Here is a 13,502-nt window from a genome sequence, read left to right on the forward strand (position 1 = left end):
GCCTCCGTGGCCTCCCATTGGCCGCCGCCAATTTTTTTTTCCTGGGGGGGAGGGGGCGGGAGGCCTCGGGGCGGGGCGGGCTGCCGCGGCGCCCGCGGCGGCGTGGAGAGCTCGTCCCTGATGGGTGCTGCTGGGTGGCGGCGGGAAGATAAGGCCCCCCTCCGCCGGGGCCGCGCTGTTGGAAATCCCCTGCACGTTTAACGTGGCCGGGGTTCTGCGGCCCTGGACGTGTCTGTCCCCGCCCGATCCTGCTAGGCAAAATTGCGGAGCTTTTATCTCCCACTCTGGGTTTTTATACGGGGCGCGGGAATTGCAAAATGCAAGAATATTGCAACCGTCCGCGCGGCCCGGCAGGCTTGCAAAGGGTGCTCCGGTCGGGGGGCGGGGGCTCCATCCCGACTGCACGTGGAGGCGCGGTGGGGGTGGGGGTGGGGGTGGGGGCGGGAGCGGCCACGCGGGCGGCCGCCGCGGCAGTCTCGCCCGGAGGAGCCTGGGCCCGATTCTCCGCCCCCCTCCCCGCCCAGGCTGCAGTAAACAGGGCTTCAGCGCCGAGGCCTGCCGGGCTGGGCCGAGTGTCTGAGGACAAGGCGCTGGCATTGCTAATCACATCACAAGACCTTGAGCCTGGGCCAAAGGCGCGGAGTGGCGCGGAGCGTCCCGGGCGGGGGAGCCGGCTGGGAGGCCGGGAGGGCCGGCGGGAGGGCAGCGCAGGCCTGGAGGCGACTTCCCGCCACTGCGTCCGGCCGCCCCTCGGCCCGGCCTTCCCCAGCCCTCCCGGAGTCGGGGCGCAGCTAGCTGCTGGCTGGGGCGCGCCCTCTACGCCCCTTCCCTCCCCGGCCGCTGGGGGCGCCGCAGCCTGTGGCTGGGGCGGGCCGGCGGCCGGGCGGGGCTGGGCACCGAGGACGCTCACGCGGGCTCGCCCGCCGGTTCCACACCCTAAAAAGCCTGGGAAATGCCTTGGCCACCGGGCTCCCTCCGGGGATGGGGCGGACCCCCCCCCCCAGCGCCCAGTTAGGCTAAAGCGGCTGACGCCCCGGTTCGGGCCGATCTGGGGGCTGGTCCAGGACACCTCTCTCCGCGTGGAAACACAAGCTGCCAAAGAAAGTGGAGCGGGCCCATGATCTCGCACACCTGGCGGCCTAGGCTGCAGTCGGCCTGCTGGAAGGCCCAGGGCCCTCTAGGGGAGGAAGCAGCCCACGCCCCTTCCCAAAGTCGATCTTTCTCGCTGTTTCCTCGTGGTTGTTTCCCTTCGTGAACCTGGACGGGGACGCGCCGGGCCTGTCACTCCTGGAACTGACTGCTCAGAGGTCCGTTGGCTGCTGTAACTCCCCACACCGCCACCCACAGAGCTAGAGTCCACACAGGGCTGCAAGGACTTTAGGATCAGAAACAGGGCTGGAGTTCAGGCCCTGCCCCTTCCAGGCCATGTGATCCTAGGCAAATCACATAATCTCTTTGGTACGTGGATTTCATTATAAAACTAAGAGAATTCCTGCTTTGCTCATCTCTCACCTTTGTCAAGGTGCAAATGAGTTACCTGTTAAGATGTATAAAGGAGCAACAGGTATAACCCTTATTGTTTATTAAACCAAGTTGACAAAGCATAGAAATGGAGATAGCCAGGTCTCTGAGCTGTGGCCAGATGGGTAGAGGTGCACAGAATCATGCGTGCAGACCTGCGGGGCCCGGAATCTTGGACCCTCTAGCTTGGAGCCAAGGGCAGTGACCTCAGAACAGGTGACTCCTTCACTCTGGGTGATTGCAGCACCCGGCCTACACTGGCCCCCAGGCAGAGCTGGGCAACTGTGGCTGACACTCACAGCCAGGAGTGCCCAAGAACCCCAACTGTTGTTTTGTTCTTTGTCAGAATGACCCCAAACACGGGAGTTCCAGGGTAGCCCTGACAGTAGTACTCCAAGATTCTCCTGGGAATGCATCAGGCAATGTGAAACAGCCATTTCCTTAGCCACTGCTATTGTAGGTCAGTAACAAGATTTCACATACAAAACCAGGAGAAACATCTGTCCCTCCTGTCCTTCCAGGCTGGCCACAGCCAGCCAACATCAAAATCTGGGGTGATTCCCAGTCGGCAGCCCTGAGAACACCCACTCTGCAGGCTTGGTAGAAGGAACCTGGGGATTACGTGTAAATATGCTATAGAACAGGTTTTGGTACAGAGTACCTGCTGGTATAAAGTGTTTTTATTATTATGTAACTGCTTTTATTTCATTTTAAATGGAGAAAAAAGGAATGCTGGTCTTTTCCAGTGAGCTGGGCTTTGCTGGGCCAGTTTCATAGTTATTGAACCATGGTCATCACTGCATCATGCCAAAGATTCCCTGACTTCTCACCCAGTCAGGTCTTCGCAGAACAAAAAGAAATGTTGGGGAGATGCCTGAGTGGCTCAGTGGTTGAGCATCTGCCTTCAGCTCAGGGTGTGGTCCTGGGGTCTCTGGATTGAGTCCCGCATGGGGCTCCCATTGAGGATCCTGCTTCTCCTCTGCTGTGTCTCTGCTCCTCTCTGTGTCTCTCATAAACAAACAAACAAACAAACAAACAAATAAATAGAATCTTAAAAAAAGAAGAAAAGGTTAGACTGGCAACTTTCCACCAAGTGTGGACTACACAGATGCCCAACAGGTAATTTATTCAGAATCACAAAAAACACATTTTGAGTGGAATAGTGCAAAACCACCAAGAATCTCCTGTTCTCTTTAGGACAAAACTTTGGACTCTAGGTTTCCCTTCATTCCCTGCCTTTTCTCTACATTTCCAGCACAGCTGTATTTTTAGTATTAGGTGGTTTTCTTTTAAAGAGAACACATTCAAAATACAAGCCTTTCTGCAGTAGAAAATTATATCAAACTCTCACTCCTCTAAACTGCTCCTTTAAGGCAGCCCGGGTGGCTCAGCGGTTTAGCGCCGCCTTCAGCCCAGGGCGTGATCCTGGAGACTCAGGATCGAGTCCCAAGTCCCACGTCGGGCTCCCAGCATGGAGCCTGCTTCTCTCTGCCTCTGTCTCAGGAATAAATTTTAAAAATCTTAAAAAAAATAATAAGCTGCCCCTTTAACATAATTCCAAGTGACCGCTCACCTGAGAAGTATTTAAAACTACTGGGATGACTGGGTGGTTCAGTGGTTGAACCATCTGCCTTTGGCTCAGGTGTGATCCCAGGGTCCCAGGATTGAGTCCCACATCAGGCTTCCTGCAGGGATCCTGCTTCCCCCTCTGCCTCCCCCCCACCTCTCATGAATAAATTAAAAAAAAATCTTAAAAAAATCCAAAACTATTGACATACCAAAAAGGCTAGACCAACTTTACGTAATACTAAAATGGCTTTTTCCAGGATGAAAAATGAATATGGATGAGGCTATGGCCAATCCAAGCTATGAACTTCAAGATAGCTGTCTGTAGGTAATGCTTATTCTGAAATCTTTTTTTTTTTTATTCTGAAATCTTAAGTAGAAAATGGCAAGGCAATGAAACACAGGACTAGCAGCAAAATGTATGCAAGAGCGACACCTGCTGGATATCAGAGGAACAGGGCTGGGTCCGGCTTCCAAAGGCCAGGCGTCTAGATTCACACACTGAAATGGATAAATGTGTTTTCTAAGATTTTTTAAAAAATATTTTATTTATTTATTCATGAGAGACACACACACACACACACACAGAGAGAGAGAGAGAGAGAGAGAGAGAGAGAGAGAGAGAGAGAGATAGGCAGGGGAGAAGCATGCTCCATGCAGGGAGCCCAACGTGGGACTCGATTCCGGAACTCTGGGATCACACCCCAAGCCAAAGGCAGATGTTCAACCGCTGAACCACCCAGGCGTCCCTGTTTTCTGACATCTTAAATGAGAATCTTGTTATTGCCACCGAGAAAATGACAGTAGTCAGTGTAGACATCGAAGAAATCATTTACTCTGTCTTTCCCTTCCCTGTGCTTCCTTCTAACAACCAAGGGTCTGTGCTTTCAGTGGGTGGTAAAATCAGGTTTCCTGGCCTTAGCACAAACACTTTTGTGGGTAGGAGCTCTTTTAATAATTCGGATGGCATGTGCAGGTCGCCACAGGGCTTGGGCACATGTGGAGAGTAAAAACAAAACTATTTCTATACAGTTGATCTTGAATTCTCCCAGGAGCCAACATTCGGAACATACTTCTGCCTTAGCTAAAATGGAATAAAATTTGGAATTCTGACCCAATGGGCTGCCTGCCAACGAATCCAGCTCTTCTATGCAGTGGGAAAAAGAAGAGAAAATCATGAGTTAAAATCCAGTTCTGTACAGTCAGTTCGCAGAAAATGCCGGCTGGCTAGGCCTGGATGTGCGAGGTCGAGGAGGAAGAAAAAAGGCGAATTCAGGTCTGCAGGTGGCCAGCACCTGGGAGCAGAGTAAATATTCAACGTGGTAGCCTCACTTCCTATAGTAGCTGCAAAAACCCGGGTTGCCCTGAATGAATGGAGAAAAACTCTGCAGGAAGGGACAGAGAGACTAGACCCACAAAGGGAGAACATACTTGAATTTATGTTCCACGGGTTCCTGGCAGATTTAGTGGGGGGAATGGTCTGCCCCCACCCCACCCCCCAAAGTCTTCTTTCTTCAATGAGCTGTTTCTGTTTTGGCAAGAGTAAACTGATTCGCTTCTGCAGGTGAGTCTGAAGCCCTGAGGACGGGGGTATCTTCCCTTTCCTTTCCTTCTAGAAAGGCCAGCAGCTGCAGGCAAGCCAGAGTCCTCTCCTCCTGAATGCGCAGTCGTGTGAATTCCACGGTCTTCAAGAACTCAGCAGCTGGGGGCAGCTCTCTGAAGAGCTGCGAAAGGAGGTGGCCCTGCTCTGATGCTGTCCTGCGGAGATGGCGGAGGCTTTCAGGGCTGAGGGGACGGTGGCTGGACGTGGAGAGGAGACGGAGGAGGTGCTCGTGGAGGTATTTCACGAAGATCAGGGTCTCGGCCCAAAAGTTGATTTCTGCTTTTTCAAACAGGTAGTCTTCCACCTAAATCAAAAGACAAAGCCCAAAGTCAGCATAACCGGGGATGTCGACAGCTCCAATCCAGACCAGAGTCCCACCCCCTCCTGAGGGAGGGCCCGCTCCCGCCTGTCAGCACCCACATACAGATGCCACTCGCAGCCTGGAAGGTCACCTTCTATTTTCATTTGCTGTTCTGCTCTACCAGGAAGGAATTTTCCTCCCCAGACTTAACATGACCTTTGATAAAGATGTGTTTATGGTGCCGAGCCAAGATATTTTGGGGGCCTGCTGTTGAGAAGGGGACCTCAACAGGGGAGTGGGCCCTAGACCCAAAGGTGCGTCTAGAAATCAGAGGGTGGGGGTGGGGAGGAAAGAGAAATCTCAGCAGCAGAACAAAGAGCAAAGGATTGCCAAACACGAGACACTACCCTCTAAGTATGAAACCAAATTTCTGTGATGCTGCGGATTTTTCAAGGTTATTTTATCACAGACACTTTATCTTGTCTTCAAATTTCCCATAAACAAGCTGCTTTTTGAACTCTTGGCCTGTTGGGTATGTCAAGAGGGCCAGCTGAATCAGACACTGGTGGATGGATATAGATTTCAGTTGACAAGATGCTTTTGCTGCCTGCCTCGGTCCTCAGTTTCCCTGTCTGCTGACTCATCTGGAGGGGGCGAACAGTTTTCTCTAAGCAATAAATACCCTGGAAGGATCCTGATTCTCTGGAATTGTTTCACCTTCAGACCTAACTGTGGCACGAGCCTCTCGTTATTGCAACGCTCAGTAATAAGCATTCTCCATAATTAAGCCCTCAACTTCCAAGGGGCCTCTTCCTTTCCTATCTTTTCACCCCCCTTCTTTCTGGCAACCACCGATCTGTTCTCTAGGAGTCTGGGTTCGGTTTTGTTTTGTTTGTTTTTAGATTCCACATATTAAGTGAAATCAGGTGGTATCTGTTCTCCTCTGACTTCTTTCTCTTAGTATAATATCCTCAAGGTCCATCTGTGTTGTCTCAAATGGCAACATTCCATTCTTCTTCATGGCTGAGTAGTATTCATATATATATGTGTGTGTGTGTGTGTATATATATATATATATATATATGAAAACACACACACCCAATAGATACACAATGTATGCATGTATGTGTACACACACACACAGACACACACACCCTTTATCTTTTCATCCGCTGAAGGACACATTTAGGTTGCTTCTATATCTTGGCTATTGTAAATAATGCTACAGTGAACAGAGTAGTGTATGTATCTTTTCAAATGAGTGTTTTCATTTTCTTTGGGTAGATGCTCAGCATTGGAATTGCTAGATCCTGTGGTAGTTCTATTTTTAATTTTATGAGGAATCTCCATATTGTTTTCTAGAGTGGCTGCACAGATTTACATTCCCAGCAATAGTGCATGAGAGGTCTCTTTTCTCCACATCCTTGCCAACACTTATCTTTTTGATAATAGTCATTCTGACTCTGGTGTTAGGTGATACCCCATTGTGGCTTTGATTTGCATTTCCCTGATGATTAGAGATGCTGAGCATCTTTTCAGGTACCTGTTGGCCAGCCGTATGTCTCCTTTGGGAACATGTCTATTCAGATCCTCTGCCCATTTTTTTCTTTTAAGATTTTATTTTATTAACTCACGAGAGACACAGAGCGAGCGAGAGAGAGGGAGAGGGAGAAGCAGGCTCCACGCAGGGAGCCCGATGTGGGACTGGATCCTGGGTCTCCAGGATCAGGCCCTGGGCTGCAGGCGGCGCTAAACCGCTGTGCCACCGGGGCTGCCCCCTCTGCCCATTTTTTAATCAGATATTTTTTTGTTGTTATTGAGTTGTAAGATTTCTTTATAATTTTTGGATATATATATGTATTTGGATATATATATATATATATATATTTTTGATATATATATATATATATATAATTTGCAAATATCTTCTCCCATTTGGTAGGTTCTGTTTTCATTTTGTTGATGATTTCCTTCATTGTGCAGAAGCTTTTTAGTTTGATTTAGTCCCGCTTGTTTATTTTTGCTTTTGTTTCCCCTTGCTTTTGGAGTCAGATTCATAAAAACATCTGATGTCAAAAGGAGTTTACAACCTGTATTTTATTCTAGCAGTTTTATAGTTTCAGATCTTACAATCAGGTCTTTTTTTTAATTTTTTTATTTATTTATGATAGTCACACACACAGAGAGAGAGAGAGAGAGAGAGAGAGAGAGAGAGAGAGCAGAGACACAGGCAGAGGGAGAAGCAGCCTCCATGCACCGGGAGCCCGACGTGGGATTCGATCCCGGGTCTCCAGGATCGCGCCCTGGGCCAAAGACAGGCGCCAAACCGCTGTGCCACCCAGGGATCCCTACAATCAGGTCTTTAATCCATTTTGAGTTAATTTTTGTATATGGCATAAGAAAGTGGTCCAATTTCATTCTTTTGCATGTAGCTGTCCAGTTTTCCCAATACTATTTATTGAAGAGACTATTCATTCCTCATTGTATACCCATAATTTAGGTTTATTTCTGGGCTCTCTATTCTGCTCCACTGATCTTTATGTCTGTTTTTGTGCCACTGCCATACTGTTCTGATTACTATAGCTTTGTAGTATAGTTTGAAGTCAAGGCACATAATATCTCTGGCTTTGTTCTTTCTCAAGACTGTTTTGGTTGCTTGGGGTCTTGGGGTCTTTGGTGGTTCCCTATAAATTTTAGAATATATGTTCTAGTTCTGTGAAAAATACTGTTGGAATTTTGATAGGGTTTGCATTGAATCTGTTGACTGCTTTGGGCAAATGGATATTTTAATGATATTAATTCTTCCAATCCAACAGCATGGAATAATATCTTTCCATTTATTTGTGTCTTCTTTAATTTCTTTAATCAATATCTTATAGTTTTATAAGGTTTTTCACCTCCTTGGTTAATTGTATTCCTAGATATTTTTTCTTTTTTATGCAACTGTAGATGGAACTGTTTTTTTTTTATTTCTCTGATAGTTTGTTATTAGTGTATAGAAATGCAACAGATTTTTTACATTGATTTTGTATCATGCAACTTTATTTATTCATTTATTAGTTCTAAAAGGTTTTTTTTTTTTTTTTGTGGAGTCTTTAGTCATCTGCAAACAGTGACAATTTTCCTTCCTCCTTTCCAATTTATATGCCTTTTCTTTTTCTTGTGTAATTGCTGTAGCTAGCATTTCCAAGACTGTTCCATAAAAGTGGTGAGAGTGGGCATCTTTGTCTTGTTCTTGATCTTAGAGAAAAGCTTTCAGGTTTTATCCATTGAGTATTAGCTGCGGGTTTGTCATATATGTCTTTCATTATGTTAAGATATGTACCCTTTGTACCCACTTAGTTGAGCTTTTTAAAACCATAAATGGATGTTGAATTTTGTCAGATGCTTTTCTGCATCTCAATGATGAGATGATCATCATTGTTATCTTTCCTTTTGTTAATATTGTGTATCACAATGACTAATTTGTAGATGGTGAATCACTCTTGCATCCCTGGAATAAATCCCACTTCATTATGGTATATGATACTTTTAATGTATTGTTGAACTCAGTTTACTAATAGTTTGTTGAGGATTTTGCATCTATGTTCATCAGGGATATTGGCCTATAAATTTCTTTCATTCTTTCTTTTTTGTGGTGTCCTTATCTGGTTTTGGTGTATGTGCTGCTGAAGTGAGCTCCTTATCTGGTTTTGGTATCAGGGTAATACTGGCCTTGTAAAATGAACTTGGAAGCACTCCCTCCTCTTTAATTTTTTGGAAGAGTTTGAAAGGCTAAGTATTAAATCGTTGAATGTTTGGTAGAATTATCGATGAAGCTGTCTGGTCTTGGACTTCTGTTTGTTTGGAGGTTTTTCTTTTTTTTTTTAAATTTAAAGATTCTCTTTATTCATCACAGACACACAGAGAGAGGCAGAGACACACAGGCAGAGGGAGAGGCAGGCTCCCTGCGAGGAGCGTGATGCAGTACTCGATCCCAGGACCCTGGGATCATGACCTGAGCTGAAGGCAGATGTTCAACCACTGAGCCACCCAGGCGTCCCTGTTGGGAGGTTCTTAATTGTCTCCCAGTAATTGGTCTATTCAGATTTTTTATTTCTTTATGATTCAGTCTTAGAAGATTGCAAGTTTTTAGGAATTTATTCATCCTTTCTCAGTTGTCCAGTTTGTTGGTTATAATTGTTCACAGTAGTCTCTCTTTTTTTATCCTTCACAAGTTCCTTTCTAAATTCATCATAAATAAGAATGTCTTAAAAATAACTTCCAGTATTTCAGAAAAATGGATTCAAACAATAGTACTTTAGTAACATTCATCAAACTGTTTATTCACTCTATTTATTGAACATCCACCACGATTAGGTATTGGCAGCACAATGATAAATGAATAGTCCTTGTCCTCTCAAGGCTTCCAGTTTAACAGAGGAGAAAAATGTAAAGAAATGCCCCTAAAGCCCTGGTTTTATCAGCCAGTTCTTAGAACCATAATATTTTTTACAAAGGTGTTACTCCATAACCTTTACACACACAAAAGCCAATAATTGCTAGTCAACGGCATTCACTGACCAAGTGGATAGGTCTATGGGAAAGTGGTTTTCATAGTGCCAGCTGTATAACCTTTAAAAGGTCATGAGATCAGTATGGGTTGCAACCAGCTAAAAATAATCCAATAGAATGGTTCAGAAAACATTAGCACCATGTGTTGTTAAGTATCATTTAGTGAAATATTTCAGAAATACAGAGAGGGAAGTGCTTCCCTGTCTTCCTATATACATCTCCCATTCCCTTTCCACCTGCCCCAAGACACATCCTTAGCACTGTCATTCAATTCACGGTAGCCTCTTATGATCCTTTGTATTTCCGTGGTATCAGTTGTAACCTCTCCTTTTTCATTTTTGTTTTTATTTATTTGAGCCCTCTGTTTTTCATGGCCAATCTAGCTAAGGTTTGTCTGTTTTGTTTATATTTTTAAAGAACCAGCTTTTTGTTACATTGATGTTTTTCTATTTTTTTTATTGTCTCTATTTCATTTATTTCCACTCTGATCCTTTATTATTCCCTTCCTCCTAATTTTGGGTTTTGTTTGTTCTCAGTGAGGTGTAAAGATGGGTTGTTTATTTGAGATCTTTCTTGTTTTTTGATAATAGGCATTTATCACTTGAACTTCCCTCTTAGAACCACTTTTTCTGGATCCCATACCTTTTGGTATGTTGTGTTTCTGTTTTCATTTGTTTCTAGGTGCTTAATTTCTCCTTTGATTTCTTCTAATGATCCAATAGTTGTTCAGTAACACGTTGTTTAATTTCCACGTATTTGTAGTTTTTCCAGTTTTCTTCTTGTAACTGATTTCTAGTTTTATACCATTGTGGTCAGAAAAGATGCTTGACATGATTTTTACCTTTTTGTATTTACTGTTTCGTGGCCTAACATATGATCTATCCTGGAGAATGTTCCATGTGCACTTGAGAAGAATGTGTATTCTTCTGCTTTTGGATGGGATGTTCTGTATATACCTATTAAGTCCATGTGGTCTAATACATTCTTTAAGGCCAACATTTCCTTACTGATTTTGTTTGGATGACAATGGAATGTTAAAGTCCCCTATTATTGCATTAGTCATAACTTCTCCCTTTTGGTCTGTTATTATTTGCTCTATATATTCTGGTGCTCCTATGTTGGGTGTATATTTATAAATGTTATATATTCTTGCTGGATTGACCTTTTAATCAATATAGTGGCCCTCTTTCTCTTTTATTACAGTCTTTGTTCTAAAGTCTATTTTGTCTGATATGAGTATAGTTACACCAGCTTTCTTTTTGTTCCTATTTGCATGAAATGTAGTTCTACATCCTTTCACTTTTGGGCTGCATGTGTCCTTACTTCTGAAGTAAGTCAGGACAGTTCACAGGATACTTACTGCAGGCGGTATACAGATGCATCTTTTTTAAAAATTCATTTAGCCATTCTATGTCTTGTTTGGAGGATTAGTCCATTTACATTTAAAGTAATTATTGATAGGTATCTGCTTATTGCCATTTTGTTAACTATTTGCTGGCTGTTTTGTACATCCTGTATGTTCCTTTCTTCTCTTGTGGTTTGATGACTTTTTTTAGTGTTTAGATTCCTTTCTCGTATTCTTTATATATGTACAATAAGTTTTTGCTGGGGGACGCCTGGGTGGCTCAGCGGTTGAGCGTCTGCCTTCAGTTCAGGGCCTGATCCCAGATTCCAGGGATCGAATCCCAGATCGGGCACCTTGCATGGAGCCTGCCTCTCCTCCCTCTGCCTGTGTCTCTGCCTCTCTTTTTGTGTCTCTCATGAATGAATGAATAAGATCTTAAAAAAAAAAAAAGTTTTTGCTGGTATGCCTGGGTGGCTCAGCAAAAGCATCTGCCTTTGGCTCAGGGTGTGATCCTGGTCCTGGGATCAAGTCCTGCATCCGGCTCCCCACAAGGAGCTCCTCCTGCTACCTATGTCTCTCTGCCTCTCTCTCTGTGTCTCTCATGAATAAACAAATAAAATCTTTATCTCTTTTCTTTTTTTTTTTTTAAACAGAGAGAGAGAGAGAGAGAGAGAGAGAGAGGCAGAGACACAGGCAGAGGGAGAAGCAGGCTCCATTTAGGGAGCCCAACGTGGGACTCGATCCCGGGTCTCCAGGATCAGGCCCTGGGCTGAAGGAGGCGATAAACCACTGAGCAACCCCGGGCTGCCCTAAACAAATAAAATCTTAAAAAAAAAAAAAAAAGTTTTGCTCTGTGGTTACCGTGAGGTTCACAAATATCATCCTTTAACAGCCTAGTTGAAGTTGATTGCAACTTAAATTTGAATACATTCCAGAACTCTACATTTTTACTCCATTTTATGTTTTGATGTCACATTTTACATCTTTTTATGTTTCCCTTAATTATTGTAGTTTTAGTTCATTTTGCTAATTTTTTTCTTTTAACCTTCAAAGTAGCTTTTTGTAAGGGATTAACCTACTACCCTTACTATATATTTACTTTTTACAGTGGGATTTTTATTTTTATATGTTTTCTTATTAATTTGTGCCATTTCTTTTTTTAACTTAAGGGAGTCGTTTAACATTTCTTGTAAGGCCAGTTTAGTGGTGACGAACTCCTTTAGTTTTTGCTTGTCTGGGAAAATTCTTTATCTCGCCTTCCATTCTGAATGATAACCTTACTGGTTATAGTATTCTTGGTTGGAAGGTTTTGAGTATGTCATGTTACTTCCTTCTGGCCTGCAAAATTACTGCTCAGAAATCTGCTGATAGCCTTAGGGGGTTTCCCTTATACAATATGTTTTTCTCTTGCTACTTTTAAGATTCTCTCTTTAACTTCTGACATTTTAATGTGGTCTGCTGTAGATCTCTTTAGGTTCATCTTATTTGGAATTCTTTGGGCTTCCTTGGGCCTGGATGTCTGTTTCCCTTTCCAGGCGAGGGAAGTTTTCAGCCATTGTTTCTTCAAATTAGTTTTCTGCCCCTTTCACTCTTCTCCTTCTGGGACTCCTATGGTATGAATGTCATTCCACCTGATGCTGTCCCATAGCTCTCTTAAGTTATCTTCATTTTAAAAATTTGTTTCCCTTTTTACTGCTCTGTCTGGATGAGCTCCAATGCTTTGTCTTCCAGCTCCCTGATCCATTCTTCTGTTTCATCCAGTCTGCTGTTGAGCCCTTCTAGTGTATTTCTCAGTTTAATTATTGTACTCTTCGGCTCTATGCCTTCTGTTTGGTACTTTCTTATGTTTTCTCTTTGTTGAAGTTCTGTGTTCATCCATTCTTCTCTTAAATTCAGTGGGTTTCATTATGGTCATGACTTTGAATACTTTATCAGGTAGATTTCTTATCTCCATATCATTAAGGTCTTTTTCTGAGGTTTTGTCTTATCTTCCATTTGGAACATATTTCTGTTTCCTCATTTTGCTTGACTCTGTGTTTGTTTCTATGTATTAGGCAAAGCAGCTCTCAGTCTTGAAAAGTGGGTGGCCTTGTGGGTGATGAAACATCTCATTCAACCTTGCCCTAGTTCTTTGTTGTCTCTTGAAGTTTTCTGATTGCCTAAACTGCTGATTTTATTCTTAATATGTCCCTGTTGTTGAGGGACATAGGACTGTGTGCCAAGACCTGTCAGTGCTCCAAGGGGAGGAATCTCATTTAGCACCTGCTTTCAGGTTGATTGGAAGCCAGACCCTTTAGCAGCAGATTTTATTTATTTATTTATTTTATTTTTAATTTTTTTTATTTTTAATTTTTTTTTATTAGCAGCAGATTTTATTTTTTCTTTAATTTTTATTTATTTATGATAGTCACACACACACACAGAGAGAGAGAGAGAGAGAGAGAGAGAGGCAGAGACACAGGCAGAGGGAGAAGCAGGCTCCATGCACCGGGAGCCCAACGTGGGATTCGATCCCGGGTCTCCAGGATCGCGCCCTGGGCCAAAGACAGGCGCCAAACCGCTGCGCCACCCAGGGATCCCCAGCAGCAGATTTTATTTTATTTTTTTATTTT

At 44.0% G+C, this 13,502-nt stretch overlaps 1 protein-coding gene across 4 annotated transcripts in view; it reads right to left on the bottom strand.

Annotated features, from left to right (window-relative positions):
• Positions 1 to 1,565: 1,565 nt before the first annotated feature.
• The window catches only part of THADA (THADA armadillo repeat containing), a 327,892-nt gene continuing 315,955 nt past the window's right edge, over positions 1,566 to 13,502 (bottom strand). For all 4 annotated transcript variants that reach the window (XM_055328918.1, XM_055328919.1, XM_055328920.1 and 1 more), the window contains exon 39: positions 1,566 to 4,994. In XM_055328918.1, coding sequence (XP_055184893.1) covers positions 4,602 to 4,994 — 393 coding nt within the window. In that variant the 3' untranslated portion in view covers positions 1,566 to 4,601. The remainder of the gene's footprint in view (positions 4,995 to 13,502) is intronic.

This window comes from Nyctereutes procyonoides, unplaced genomic scaffold (genome assembly GCF_905146905.1).
Source record: "Nyctereutes procyonoides isolate TBG_1078 unplaced genomic scaffold, NYPRO_anot_genome, whole genome shotgun sequence".
In the NCBI taxonomy this organism is placed as follows: domain Eukaryota; kingdom Metazoa; phylum Chordata; class Mammalia; order Carnivora; family Canidae; genus Nyctereutes; species Nyctereutes procyonoides.